This window comes from Rhinatrema bivittatum, chromosome 14 (assembly GCF_901001135.1).
Source record: "Rhinatrema bivittatum chromosome 14, aRhiBiv1.1, whole genome shotgun sequence".
In the NCBI taxonomy this organism is placed as follows: Eukaryota; Metazoa; Chordata; class Amphibia; order Gymnophiona; family Rhinatrematidae; genus Rhinatrema; species Rhinatrema bivittatum.
Window position 1 is genome coordinate 55,207,110 of NC_042628.1, and position 15,813 is coordinate 55,222,922.

Genomic DNA, 15,813 nt, shown 5'->3' on the forward strand with positions numbered 1-15,813 from the left:
CAAATTCCGCACCCTAGCCGCAGAGTTAAATTGGAGGGAAGATTGCCTCCATGGGATCTTCTTAGAGGGGCTATCCTCACGCCTGCAGAATGAACTGGCCGCGAAAGAACTGCCGGACGACCTCGATGGTGTAATAGAACTAGCCAACCGCGTGGACCGTCGTATGTGGTTACGCCTTCCTGAGGTAAGGGCAGCGAGGAAGTTCCCGACCCCTCCTAGGAGCGCCTCAACCGTTCCTCAAGCCCCTGCCGAGGAACCCATGGAATTGGGTCGCGGGAGAGTCTCTTCACAGGAGCGGCAACGCCAAAAGAGAGAAGGACTTTGCTTTTACTGCGGCAGGGCAGGCCATCGAATAGCTGCCTGTCCAGCACGTCCGGAAAACTCTCGGGCCTAGGACCTGAAGGAGGTCTCGTCCTGGGCCGTACTGCACCCGTACCTCCTCTGACGTTGCCGGTGGCGTTATCCTCGACAGACGGGGAATTCCACACGCTAGCTCTAGTGGACTCTGGCGCTGGTGGCAATTTTATAATGAAGGGCCTGGTGGAATACCTTAAGATTCCACAAGTGCGTCTCTCTGCCCCCATGGTCATTTCCTCGATTCAAGGGAAGCCACTTCCAGAACGGGTGACACACGCCACGATGCCCGTCCAGCTGCGAGCTGGGGTCCTGCATCAAGAACAGATGTCGTTCTATGTCCTGGAGTACTCCATCCATCCAATCGTCTTGGGCCTTCCTTGGCTCCAGGAGCATGAACCCCAGTTCAATTGGAAGACTTTGCAGCTGGCTCATTGGGGACCAAACTGCCACGGCAATTGCCTACACTCTGTGGTTCCAGCATCCTGCTCCATAGCGTCCACCACTCTTCCTGGCCTACCAGTTCCTTATGCCGCGTACGCGGACGTTTTCTCGAAGCAACGGGCAGAGATACTTCCACCCCATCGAGCGTTCGATTGTGCCATCCAACTCCTCCCTGGCACGGAACCCCCTCGGGGCCGCACTTACGCCCTCTCTCCCACAGAGACGCAGGCCATGAGTGAATATATCAAGGAGAATTTGGAGAAGGGCTTCATTCGGAAGTCTAAATCCCCGGCCGGGGCGGGCTTCTTCTTCGTCGCGAAGAAGGACGGGAGTCTTCGCCCCTGTATCGACTACCGGGGTTTAAATGCCATTACGGTCAAGGATCGTTACTCCTTGCCCCTCATCTCGGAGCTCTTTGACCGGCTACAGGGTGCAAGGATCTTTTCCAAATTAGACCTCCGAGGGGCCTACAACCTCATCCGAATTAAGGAAGGAGATGAGTGGAAGACGGCCTTCAATACCCGAGACGGCCACTACGAGTATTTAGTGATGCCGTTCGGACTCTGCAACGCTCCCGCGGTGTTCCAGAACACCATGAATGAGATATTCCGGGATCTCCTGTACAAGTGCGTAGTGGTGTATCTGGATGACATTTTAGTATTCTCGAATTCTCTGTCTGCACACCGGCAACACGTCATCCAGGTCTTGCAACGTCTCCGGGAACACCAGTTATACGCAAAACTAGAAAAGTGCCTCTTTGAGAAGGAGTCCCTTCCCTTCCTGGGATACATCATTTCCAACGAAGGCTTCCGTATGGACCCTCAGAAGCTGCAAGCCATTCGAGAATGGCCCCAGCCGTCTGGACTGAAGGCACTCCAAAGGTTCTTGGGGTTTGCCAATTATTATCGATCGTTCATTCCTCACTACGCGTCTGTAGTGGCACCGATGACTGCTCTAACCCGAAAAGGCGCAGACCCTAAGAAATGGCCTCCGGAAGCGGAGACCGCCTTTCATCGACTCAAGGAATTGTTCCTGCAACAACCGTGCCTTTGGCACCCAGATCCTCAGCGCCCATTCATCATCGAAGTAGACGCCTCCTCGGAAGGTATAGGCGCCGTCTTGAGCCAAGTGTCGGAGTCTCACAAACTTCGTCCGTGTGCCTTCCTTTCGCGCCAGTTCTCCCCAGCAGAGAGAAACTACGCCATAGGCGATAAGGAGTTGTTGGCAATCAAAGTCGCTCTCGAGGAATGGCGCCCTTGGCTGGAGGGGGCACAGCATCAGTTCACTGTCTATACGGATCATAAGAACCTCGAATACCTGCACCGAGCACAACGGCTCAACTCAAGGAATTGCTGGGCAAGCACGCTGGGCTCTGTTTTTCACCCGGTTTAATTTTGTGCTCCGCTACAGACCGGCGGAGAAGAACATCAAGGCTGATGCTCTATCCTGGGTATTTGAATCTACTGAAGGCTCAGAGGAACCGCAATACATCATCGAGCCATCCCGCCTCCTTTTGTCTGCTACCACGACTATCCCTCCAGGGAAAACCTTAGTTCCTCCGGCCTTGCGGAAACAAGTCTTGGCATGGGCCCACGACTTCCGCTGTTCTGGTCACCCAGGGCAATCCTGGACACTTCAGATCCTGCGCCGCTATTACTGGTGGCCAAAGGTAAACAAGGATGTCCGGGCCTATGTGGAGTCCTGCCAGATCTGTGCCCGCCACAAGAGAATCTTCGGGTCCACCCCAGGCTTCCTTCAACCATTACCCGCGCCTTCTGAACCGTGGAGCTACGTGGCGACGGACTTCGTGGTGGACCTGCCACTATCCAGTGGCAACACGGTAATTTGGGTGGTAGTCGATCGTTTTAGCAAAATGGCGCACTTCGTACCATTGCCAGGCTTGCCATCAGCACCCCAGCTGGCCCAGCTGTTCGTTCAGCACATCTTCAGGCTTCACGGCCTACCTAAAGGCATCTTGTCTGATCGAGGGCCTCAATTTACAGCCAACTTCTGGAGGGCTCTCTGCCAGAAGTTCGACGTCACGCTAGATTATACATCCGGCTACCATCCACAAACTAACGGTCTCGCAGAGAGAACCAACCAGACCTTGAAGCAATTCCTTCGGTTATATGTGAATGAAAAACAGGATGACTGGGCTAGTCTGCTACCATGGGCCGAATTTGCCCTGAATTCCCACATCTCTGCGGCTACGGGGTCCTCCTCGTTTCAGATTGTTTATGGGAGACAGCCACGACCGCCTATGCCTGTCCCTACTACGGTACCATCTCCTGCAGCCCAGCTCTCGGCTGAAGAACTGCACCAGCTATGGATATCCACGCAGCGCGCCCTGGTCAAGGCCGGCCAGACAGCTAAGAAGTACGCGGATCAGCGCAGAAGACCGTACCCGCCTCTCCGCCCGGGCCAAAAGGTTTGGCTAAGTACACAATTTATCCGCTTGAAGCTGCCATCTTCACGACTGGCTCCGCGATTCATCGGGCCATTCCCCATCATCCGGCAGGTGGGTGCAGTCTCTTACCAGCTTCGTCTCCCTCTGTCTCTTAAGATACATAATACCTTTCATGTCTCTCTCCTGAAACCTCTGGTATTGTCATGGCCCTCCAGCACGCCTCCTACTCCCCAACCCGTTGCCTCCGAAGATGGCCTCACCTATCAGGTCCGGGAGGTACTAGATGTGAGGAAGCATCGAAAGAAGTGGGAATACCTGTTAGCGTGGGAAGGCTTCGGCCCCGAGGAGAACTCCTGGGAGCCTCTGGCTAACATCCTGGATCGGAATCTATTGGACCAGTTCCACCGAGACCACCCATCTAAACCCAGGCCTCCAGGGAGACGCCCTAAAGAGGGGGGGACTGTTGTGCTCCGCGGCCGTGGCGCCCCACGACCACGTTCCCCTACCTGAGTCTCAGGCCATGAAAGCCCCGGGGGAGGGCTCCGACTCGGGCCCGTGCTGCCCGCTGCAGGGGAAGCCGTCCTGCTTCCCTTAGCGGCGTCTCTCCTTCTCCACCGGGGAAATCCAAGATGGCCGCCGTCAACTCATTTGCATTTAAAGGGACCTGGTCCCTTTAACTAGACTCACCTGCTTCCAATGATCCAGAGCAGAGGAAGTATATAGGGAGGCTTCCTCTGCTCATTCCTTGACTTGGCAATGTCTCTTGCGAGTGTTGTTTGAGTCTGCTTGCCTCGGTGAGTTCCTGCTTCTGGCTCCTGTTACGTGTTGGTGTTCCTGGTTCCTGACTTCGGATTGGCTTACAGTGATTCTCTGGTTCTTGACTTCGGATTGGCTTACGGTGATTCTCTGGTTCCTGACCTCGGATTGGCAAGCGGTGATTCTCTGGTGCACGACCTTGGACTGGTGAGCGACGACCCTCTGGCACTCGACCTAGGACTCCTCCAAGACTCCGTCTCCAAGGGCCCACCTAAGTCCCAGCGGCCCGGGTCCCTACGGGCTCCTCCTGGGGGGACCGCGGGCTTCCAGGGCGAAGCTCCAGTTGGCCTTTGCACCATTGCTCTGACCTCCCTAGGTCCACCTAAGCCCCAGCGGTCGGGTCCCTACGGGCTCCTCCCGGGGGGACCGCAGACCACCAGTGGTGAAGACTCAGCGCCTCATCTCGTCTCTTCATCGCCTCTGTATTCGCCTCAGCCTCCAGTGCCAAGGGTCAGCCGGTCCCGCCTCCTGTTTTGCCTTGCCACCCGACAAGAGACCCTACGGATCCTCCAAAAGGTATACCATCCTCTTGTCGGCCAAGGGTCCACAAGCCTGAGCATAACATCCACCCTGCTGTGAGCCCGGAAGCAGTCGACTTCTCTGGCCTATGTGCGCATCTGGAAAGTCTTTGAGTCCGCATGTATGGAGGCGGGCGTCCCGGCGCGCTCCACCTCGATTCCTTTGGTTCTTTCTTTCCTTCAGAAGGGTAAGGAACTGAAGGGTCTCTCCTTCAGTTCCTTACGCGTTCAAGTCTCTGCGCTTGGCTCTCTCCTGGGTCGGGTGGATGGTCATGCCTTGGCTGCTCACCCGGACGTTATTCGTTTCCTGAGGGGCGTTAGACACCTCCACCCTCCCTCTTGGGCCACGTGTCCATCTTGGAGTCTCAACCTCGTCCTTCGTGCTCTCTTTGCGGCTCCCTTTGAGCCTCTTCGCCACGCTATGCTCAAGGATCTTACTCTTAAGACTGTCTTTCTAGTCTCTATCTCCTCTGCTCGTCGTATTTCCGAGCTTCAGGCGCTGTCCTGTCGGGAGCCCTTCTTGCGTTTTTCTGATTCCGGGGTCTCTCTCAGGACGGTTCCTTCCTTCTTGCCTAAGGTTGTCTCCGCTTTTCACGTCAACCAGTCGGTGGAACTCCCCACGTTCTCTCCGGAGGAGATTGCGGTACGGCTGGGGGTGACCTCCGTCGACTGGATGTCAAGCGAGTCTTGCTTTGTTATCTTCAAGTCACCAATGACTTTCAAGTTTCGGACCATCTCTTCATCCTTTAGAGTGGTCCCAACCGGGGTAAACAGTCTTCTAAGACCACGATTGCGCGGTGGTTGAAGGAAGCCATTTCCTCGGCATATCTTTGTCAGGGTCGTCCACTTCCTGAGGGTCTGAAAGCCCATTCTCTGCGTTCTCAGGCTACTTCTTGGGCGGAGAGTCAGTCTGTCTCTCCGCAGGAGATTTGCAGGGCTGCCACTTGGACGTCTCTGCATACTTTTGCTCGGCACTACCGTCTGGACATACACGCTCCGGTGTTCGGTTCCTTTGGGCGGCACGTGCTTCGAGCGGGACTGTCTCGGTCCCACCCAGTTTAGGGAAGCTTTGGTACATCCCACTGTCTGGACTGATCCGGGTACGTACAGGAAAGGAAAATTAGTTCTTACCTGTTAATTTTCGTTCCTGTAGTACCACGGATCAGTCCAGACGCCCTTCCCTGTCTGTCTTCTGTCCTCTCGAAGCTTGTTTTCTTGCAGGTCTGCAGATTTCATGTTTTCCTTGGTGCAAGATTACTGAGCATTTACACCGGAAGCCTTGGTGGTTATTTTATACCACGTTTATGCAAGAGCGTATATGTATACTATGCTTCTACATTAATCTATGGTTGCTCCGTTGAGCTTTTGGTTACTTGCTTGATCCTATTCTTGGTTTTATTGTTTTCTGCTTTGACATACGTTATACTGAAGGGTGAGAGGATAGGCTCTGTCCTGATATAGGGCATCCTGCAAGTTTTAGTCTGTCTCCACCTGCTGAAAAGGAGGCTCAACCCACTGTCTGGACTGATCCGTGGTACTACAGGAACGAAAATTAACAGGTAAGAACTAATTTTCCTTTGTCCATTCCCTATCTGTGAATTTCAATGCACAGTTTTATCACAGCTTATTACATCGGCCTAAGAATTTAGAAAGAGAGTGTAAACTCCTGAAGGCTGGTCATGAAATATATTAAGTATACTTTTCAAGACACTCTCGCTCATCCACAAAAGCATCAATAATGAAAACTCTGACTGGCTCAACCCTCCCTTACTCCTACGCACATCCACTCGACCATCTCGTTCCGTACTCCAAGGAACACTCCGTACCCCCTCTATCAACAAAACTCACCTCCACAATGAACAGAGCCTTTTCTCTAGCCGGTCCCACCCTTTAGAACTCCATGCCTCCAGACCTACGCACTGAATCCTCTACCCCTAAATTTAAAAAAAACTAAAAACATGGTTGTTCCTACAAGCCTACCCATCCAACATGAACCTCTCTCCGAATGTTATCTGATCCATCCTCATTCTCCCCCCCCCCCCCCCGCTCACCTCTTACCCTATCTTCCTATCGTGCTTACTCATCTCTACCTTCCCCCTCCTTCCCTCCGCTCCTATTGTAATTTCCACCTACTGTTTGTCAAATAGTATTATATAATGCCATTCTCAATCTTTTATAAACTTTGTGTAAATATCCTTCTGCCTCCCATTCACCTAAGCAGCACCCCCTACAGAGGTGCTTGCCCCTTGTAAATTATAACCATCTTCCTACTCCTTGTAAATTATAACCATATCTATTTACTCCTTGTAAATTATAAACATATCTATTTAGTTGTTTTTGTTCCTTAATATCTCAGTTACCGTTCAATGTAAAGGCTTCGCCTAAAGTTATTAAGTTACTTGTAAACCGATGCGATGTGCAAACGGTTGTCGGTATATAAAAGGTTTCAAATAAATAAATAAATAAGTAAATCCAATAAAAACATATCACTTTTTTGTGTGTTCTTGTTCACCTTTATTTCTGGATTTTTTTTTCTAAGAATATGGTGAAAGAACCCACTATGACAGCACCTGAGAAGAATGAAGAGGTACAGATTCTGTTTGATTCTGATGCGGAAGAAAACCAAAAGGAATTTAAAGGTTTTACCAAGGAAACCTTAACTGATGCAACCAATGCAGAGGAAGAGGCTGAAATGCCAAGAGTATGTGGATGGGAAAACATAACTAATCAGCTAATAGAAACAGAATTAAGTATGTTCTATAATGTTGGGCAGATTCCTTGCCATTTTATATTGCAACTCAATAAGCGGTGCTCTAAATCTGTTTGATTTCTGATTTAAAAGATAGTAGCAATATGCATGAGTTTAAAAATTAAAATGGAGTGTTGCATATGAACTTATGATATACTGAACTGATTTGTACTCACAATGTTAACTTGTATTCTACTTTTCTTGTATCTCCATCAAGAAAATCCATAGCAGGGTTAATAGCCATTAATAAATGCACAAAACCATCAGTCATACCCTTACTAAATAAGTTTACTTAAAGTTTCCAGAAGCTTTATAAAGAGGGGGGCATTAAGAGAGGGATGGAATAGGAGCTCGTGTCATACCCATCACATCCCTTCTGGATCTCATGGCTCAGGCTCTTTCTCCTCCCCAGTTTTCATGGCTCCCTCTGTCCTTCTGTTTCGCCCACCTCTTTTCTCATGGTTTTTGCCTTTCTTATGTTCTCCTTGGACTAGCAGGAACAATAACAGCCATGCAAGTAAGTGACATCATCCAATAGTACTGTGTCAGAACATGTTTTCCAGAGCATGCATGGGAATTCCTACACTGCCATCACTGCACACATCCCTTCAGTCTTTTTTTGTCCACTTTGCAAATGGTTGGAAAGTCTTGGCTCTCATAAGTGAATTTTGGCATGCACCAAAACTGAGAGATATGCGCACAAGTCAGGCTGGTGTGCGCAGAGTGGATTTTAAAAGCCACCTTGGTATGTGCATATATGCAGCTACATGCACAAATGAAAAGTTCACAAATAGGGGCGGAGTCATGGGTGTGGTGTGGCATGAGCGCTGGGGTCCCCTGCCACATAACTTTACTTCTGCTATGGATGACATGTAAGTCATAAAACAAAAACACCTAGGCCAGTAAGCAGGGTTTTAAGGGTCAGGGCTAATGGGGGAAGGGAGGTTATAAAAACTAGGAGGGTTTGGAAGTCCAATCCCTTAACTAGGCGAACTGGGAAAATGGCATTGATGCATGTCCCTTGAAAAATTTTCCCACTTATGAGGTAAATGCGGGATTTGCATGCACATGCACATGTACGTGCATCCAAGTTATTTATAACATGTGTGTACATTATAAAAAGGATGCGGGGGTAGACTTCCGTAATTTTCACACAGTGACACATCCCAGCCTTCCCCAGATCCCTCCCAGTCCACTCCAATTAAGGAGTGGACTGAGAGAGAACTTCTCTACCTCCCTACCTAATCTCCCTTCCTCTCTCCTCACCACCTCCTAAACCCTACCTTTTTTTTTTTTTCTTCTTGTTTTGCAACTTACTTCAGCTCGAGAGCTGAAGTAAGTTGCACGTGCGCGAGGCTCCAGGACAGTGAACAATGGCGCTATCTCGGCCTGTCTCCTGCCCAGAACACGCCCCCTAGACCACCCCTTGCAGGAAGGCGGGCACTTACTTGCGCGCGTACTGGCCTTTACGCGCGTGGCCGGGTCTTTTGGAAAATTGGCTTGGTGCGCTCAAGGCCCAGCCACGTGCATAAATGCCAGATTTTACGCACGGCCAATTTCAAATCTACCTATAAGTCTACTTGATTACTAGAAATTTATGGACTTCTCCTTTAGGAACTTGTCTTAACCTTTTTTAAACCCAGCTATGTTAACTGTCTTACCCACATCCTCTGGCAATGAATTCTAGAGCTTAATTGTGCATTGAGTGGAAAAGAAATTTCTCTGATTTGTTTTAAAGGTATTATGTTCTAACTTCATGGTATGTTCCCTAGTCTTTGTGTTATCTGAAAGAGTAAATAATTGATTTACATATACCCGTTCTAGTCCTCTCATGATTTTATAGACCTTTATCATATCCCCCCTCAGCCATCTCTTCTCCAAGTTGAATAACCCTAACCTCTTTAGCCTTTCCTCATAGGGGAACCATACCATGTCCTTTATCATTTTGCTTGTCTGATTGTCCTTCTCTGTACTTTCTCCATTGCAACTGTATCTTTTTTGAGATACAGCGACCAGAATTGCACATTATACTCAAGTTGCCATCTCTCCATGGAGTGAAACAGAGGCGTTATGACTTTCTCCATTTTATTCATCATTCCCTTCCTAATAATTCCTGACATTGCTTTTTTGACCACAGCAGCGCACTGAGCCGATGATGTCAATATATTATCCACTATGATGCCTAGATCTTTTTCCTAGGTTGTAACGCCTAATATGAAACCTAACATTGTGTAACCACAGAATAGGTTATTTTTCCCTATATGCATCACCTTGCACTTGTCCACATTAAATGTCATCTGCTATTTGGATGCCCAATCTTCCAGTCTCGCAAGGTCCTGCAATTTATCACAATCTGTTTGTGATTTAACTACGCTAAATAATTTTGTGACATCTGCACATTTGATCACCTCACTTGTCATTCCCCTTTCCAGATCATTTATAAATATATTAAAAAGCAACGGTCCAAGTTCATTTCCCTGAGACACTCCACTGTTTGCATTTCTCCACTGAAAAAACTGATCATTTAATCCTACTCTCTCTTTCCTATCTTTTAACCAGTTTGCAGTCGACAACTATACATTGCCTCCTATCCCATTACTTTTTCATTTTCTAAGAAATCTCTTAGGAGAGACTTTGTCAAATGCCTTCTTGTTATGCTCAGATTGTGAACCCTTGAGCCGACGGGAGGATTGAATACCTTAGGAAGTGGATCCATAGGTTCTCCCGTCGGGTGGCGAGGCGGAACAGAAGATGCAACTGGCTGACCCTAGGCACAGGAGACTGAGGTGGCTGTGGAGTCAGACGAGGAGTTGATGTTGAGGAGACAACTGGGTCTTCGCCACTGGAAGCCCGTGGTCCCCCCAGGAGGAGCCCGTAGGGACCCGGGCCGCTGGGACTTAGGTGGACCTTTGAGAGGTCAAGGAGTCTTGAGGTCGGTGCAAGGGCTAACTGGAGCTTCACCCCTGGAAGCCTGCGGTCCCCCCGGGAGGGGGGACCGCAGGCTTCCAGGGGTGAAGCTCCAGTAGGGACCCGGGCTGCTGGGACTTAGGTGGGCCCTTGGAGACAATGGTCCAGAAGAAGTCCGAGGTCAAGTGCCAGAGGGTTGTCGCTTACCAGTCTGAGGTCACACACCGAGGGATCGCCATTTGCCAGTCCGAAGTCACACACCAAGTATCACCACTTGCCAATCCGAAGTCAGGAACCAGGAATCACTGAGACGAGACAGGAATCAAGGAACAAGGATCCAAAGTACAAGAAGACTCACCGAAGCAAGCAGATTCAACTAACCCAAAAGTTGCCAAGTCAAGGAATGAGCAGAGGAAGCCTCCTTTTATATTTCCTCTGCTCTGGTTCATTGGAAACAGTTGTAGGTAGTTAAAGGGACCAGGTCCCTTTAAATCTGGTGAGAAGGCGCGGCCTCGTGCCTAAAATGGCGGTGGCCATCTTGGATTCCCAGCCCGCGGGGAAGCCGCCCGACGCCGTGAGGAGGGAGCAGGGACGGCTCCCAAACCTGGGGACCCTCACAGATGCCCGTGCCAGCACGCGGAGACCACAGTAACCAGCAACTTACCCGATGCTGCCGCGGCGGCCTGCCTGTCCAGGTCAGGTAGGGGGATGCAGTCGCGGCCATCCACGGCCATGGAACACAACAGTACCCCCCTCTTTAGGACGCCTCCCCGGAGGCCTGGGCTTAGACGGATGGTCTTTATGGAACTGCTCAAGCAAGCCCCGGTCTAGTATGTTGGCCAACGGCTTCCAGGTGTTTTCTTCGGGGCTGAACCCCTCCCAGACTAGCAGATACTCCCATTTCTTTCTAGGCTTCTGCACGTCCAATACCTCTCGGACCTGATAAGTGAGGTCATCTTCGGAGGCGATGGGTTGGGGAGCCGGAGGTGTACTGGAAGGCCAAGATAGCACCAGGGGCTTCAAGAGGGAGACATGGAACGTGTTGTGTATCTTGAGTGAAGGTGGAAGACGAAGCTGATATGATACCACACCAACCTGTCGAATGATGGGGAATGGCCCAATGAATCGAGGGACCAATCGCACTGAACGCAACTTCAGACAGATGAACTGGGTGCTCAGCCATACCTTTTGACCCGGTCTCAGAGGCGGGTATGGTCTTCGTCGCTGATTGGCATACCTTTTTGCCACCTGACTGGCTTTGATCAATGCGCGCCTTGTGGAAATCCACAGGCGGTATAGGTCATCTGCAGACAGTTGGGCTACCGGGGGACGAAACTGAAATGGGAACTGACAGAGGCGGGCGTGGCTGCTTCCCATATACTATCTGGAATGGCGAGAATCTGGTAGCCGTGGAAAGATGAGAATTGAGTGCAAATTCTGCCCATGGCAGCAGACTTGCCCAGTCGTCCTGTTTCTCGTTTACTTAGATACGGAAGAACTGTTTTAGTGTTTGGTTTGTTCTCTCCGCTAGACCATGGGTCTGCGGGTGGTAAGCAGAAGTATAGTCCAGGGTGACGTTGAACTTTTGGCAGAGGGTTCTCCAGAACCTGGCAGTAAATTGAGGCTCTCGTTCCAAAAGGATACTTCTTGGTAGACCATGTAGTCTAAAAATATGCTGGACGAACAGCTGGGCCAGCTGTGGTGCGGACGACACACGAAGTATGCCATTTTACTAAATCGGTCGATGACCACCCATATGACCGTGTTTCCACTGGATGACGGCAGGTCGACCACGAAGTCCGTCGCAAGATGGGTCCATCGTTCCGAGGGAGCTGGTAAAGGCTGGAGCAAGCCTGGGATCGAACCTGGGATCCTCTTGTGATGAGCACATGACTGGCAGGACTCTACTTAAGACCAGACATCTTTATTGACCTTAGGCCACCAATAGTATCGGCGCACGGTCTGTAAGGTCCAAGATTGTCCCGGATTGCCGGAGCAACGGGAGTCATGAGCCCACACCAGGACTTGTTTCCGCAAGTGCGGTGGAACCAGAGTTTTCCCGGGAGGGATGGTCGTGGTGGTGGACAGTAGGATACGTGACAGCTTGATGAGGACCTGGGGGTCATCAGAAGTCTCTGGAGCCTCGAAGACACGTGACAAGGCGTCGGCCTTGAGATTCTTCCCGGCAGGTCTATAGCGAAGGATAAAGTTGAATCGGGTGAAAATAACACCCAACGTGCCTGTCGCGGGCTGAGTCGTTGTGCCCGATGCAGGTGCTCAAGGTTTTTATGGTCCGTGTAGACCGTAAACTGGTGTTGTGGCCCCTCTAGCCAAGGACGCCATTCTTCTAGGGCCACCTTTATGGCTAACAGTTCCTTGTCGCCAATGGCGTAGTTCTGCTCTGCCGGAGAGAACTGACGGGAGAGGAAGGCACACGGGTGTAACTTGTGACTTTTGGAAGTCTGGCTCAGAAGGGCCCCTACGCCTTCTGAGGACGCGTCCACTTCGATGACAAACGGGCGTTGCGGATCCAGATGGCGTAGGCACAGCTGTTGTAGGAACGCCTCCTTGAGGCGATGGAAGGCGGCATCCGCTCCCAGAGGCCAGTTCTTGGGATCCGCGCCTTTCCGGGTCAAGGCCGTCATCGGAGCAACGATAGATGCATAATGAGGAATAAAGGATCGGTAATAGTTGGCGAAACCCAAAAACTGTTGGAGTGCCTTCAGTCCGGACGGCTGCGGCCAATCCCAAATGGCTTTCAGCTTCTGGGGGTCCATACGGAATCCCTCACTGGAGACAATATACCCCAGGAAGGGAAGAGACTCCCGCTCAAAAAGGCACTTTTCAAGTTTCGCATATAGCCTATTTTCTCTTAGTCGTTGCAGTACTTGGACGACGTGCTGGCGGTGAGTGGTCAGAGAGTCCGAGAATATCAAAATGTCGTCCAAGTACACAACCACACACTGATACAAGAGATCGCGGAGTATCTCATTCATGGTGTTCTGGAATACCGCTGGGGCATTACAGAGCCCGAACGGCATCACTAAATACTCATAGTGACCGTCTCGGGTATTGAAGGCCGTTTTCCATTCGTCATCCTCCTTGATGCGGATCAAGTTATAGGCCCCTCAGAGATCCAATTTGGTGAATATCCTCGCACCTTGCAGCCGATCGAAGAGCTTGGAGATGAGGGGCAAAGGGTAGCGGTCCTTGACCATTATAGCATTCAGGCCCCGGTAGTCGATGCAAGGGCGAAGTGTTCCGTCCTTCTTCCCAATGAAGAAGAACCCAGCCCCTGCTGGGGACATTGACTTCCGAATGAAGCCCCTCTCCAGGTTCTCTTTGATGTACTGAGTCATGGCCTGCGTCTCCGCAGGCGAGAGGGCATAGATGCACCCCCGAGGTGGCTCAGTGCCAGGGAAGAGGTTGATGGCGCAGTCGAATGGTTGATGGGGCGGAAGTATCTCGGCCTTTTGCTTTGATAAGACATCCGTGTACGAGGCATAGGAGGCCGGCAGGCCCTGAAGACTGGTGGAGGCGATGGAGCATGAGACTGGAATCACTGATTGGAGGCAATTGCCGTGACAATTCGGCCTCCAGTGGGATAGCTGCAAGGTCTTCCAGTCGAACTGGGGACCATGTTCCTGGAGCCAGGGGAGGCCTAAGACGACAGGATGTATGGAATGCTCCAGGATATGAAAGGGTAACCGCTGAAGATGAAGGCGTCCAACCCTCAACTGGACGGGTTCCGTGATGTGTGTCACACGTCCCGGGAGGGGTTTACCCTGGTAGATGAGATGACCAATGGAGCTGGAACACGGACTTGTGGCATCTTCAAGTGCTCCACCAGACTCTTCATAATGAAGTTGCTGCCGGCGCCAGAGTCTACCAGAACTAATGTGTGGAATTCTCCAACCACAGGCGTTAGCGCCACTGGTAGAGTGAGTGGAGGTGTAGGTGAGGTTAGGCCCAGGAAGAGACCTCCTTCAGGTCCTAGGCCCGGGAGTTTCCCGGTCGCGCCGGGCATGCGGCTATTTGATGGCCCGCAGCGCCGCAATAAAAGCAGAGTCCTTCTTTCATTCGCCACTGGCAGGTGGAGTGAACCGGGCTCCCCGGTGTCGCACCCAAGCTACTAAGATAAGTAGGACCCTCGACCCTGTGAAGCACCTGCCTCAGACCAGTGGGGGAATGGTTCTCTCAGATACTAACGACCACCTGGGAGGCTACCGACCACTGTGCTGCCACAAGCTCCTTTCTTTTATATATATTTTTATTTATTTATTTATTTATTTTTAAATAAAGCTGAAATAATACAGAAAAAAATGACAAAAAAGTCCCCTAAACTAAATAAACACAAGATACCAACTAAGCACACAGCCCAGACTGTAGGTTTTGCACCTCCACCATCTGCTGGAGTCAGAGGAATACTGCCGGACTGTTGGTAGCACCAGCCTATTTATAGGCGGAGTTTATTTTGATAACTGCTCGGTCTCCATCTGCTAGAGGGAGGTCAAATCCCAGGAGTCTGGACTGAACTGTGGTACTACAGGAACGAAAATTATCAGGTAAGAAACTAATTTTCCTCTACTATTGCTTATTAATTACCGTAACAGCAGTTTATGGATTTTTCTTCTAGGAACTTATCCAAACCTTTTTTACACTAACTGCTGTAACCACATCCTCTGGCAATGTATTCCAGAGCTTAACTATGCGCTGAGTGAAAAAGAATTTTCTTCGATTTGTTTTAAATGAGCTACTTGTTAACTTCATAGAGTGCCCCCTGGTCCTTCTACTAACTGAGAGAGTAAATAACTGATTTAACTTGTTCAAGTCCTTTCATGATTTTGTAGACTTCAAGTTTCTATAGAATTGTTGGATAGAATTCCGGTGGCGAATGAAGGAAGGACTCTGCTTTTATTCTATCCAAATTTGACTACTGTAACTCCCTCCTCTTGGGATTACCTAAGAATGTCACACAACCCTTACAAATTCTACAAAACACCACTGCTCGAATCATAACCAACACACGCAGAAATGAGCATATAACCCCCATACTCATGAACCTTCACTGGCTCCCTATTACTTCTTGTATTCAGTACAAATCCCTCTCTCTCATTCACAAAGCCCTTCACAACCCAGAAATGTACTGGCTTAACGGTTCCCTCAAATTCCACCAAGCCAAGAGACCCACAAGACACCAATATCCTGCAACCATGCTAACCCTCTCTCACAAAACCACCAAACTGGCCGCAACTAGAGCTCGTCTACTCTCTGTATCAGGACCAACCCTTTGGAACACTATGCCAGTAGCTCCTCAGCTGGGCCCTGCTTCAGGCTTTTCACTCCTGCATAGAGAGCAGCAGCAGCCAATTTCCACTGCCTCAGATACCAGTGGGAGGTCGATTGTGCCATTTCAACAACAGTTGGCACACAATTACCTTAGACCAGTGGGTCCTTGCCATAATCTCTCAGGGTTATCACCTGAACTTTCTCTCTATCCCACCGGACTCCCCACCTCTACCAACGTGGAGAACATCCGACCACTCACTACTCCTGGAGCAGGAGGTCTCCCTCTTCCTCCAGTCCAGAGCAATAGAGCCAGTACCCTTCTCCCAACA

General features: G+C 50.4%; 1 protein-coding gene across 2 annotated transcripts in view; it reads left to right on the plus strand.

The window, feature by feature from the left end:
• LOC115076019 (probable histone-lysine N-methyltransferase PRDM7) overlaps nt 1–15,813 on the plus strand; it is a 550,011-nt gene that overhangs the window by 394,488 nt on the left and 139,710 nt on the right. For both annotated transcript variants that reach the window (XM_029577065.1, XM_029577066.1), the window contains one exon: nt 7,079–7,289. In XM_029577065.1, coding sequence (XP_029432925.1) covers nt 7,079–7,289 — 211 coding nt within the window. The remainder of the gene's footprint in view (nt 1–7,078; nt 7,290–15,813) is intronic.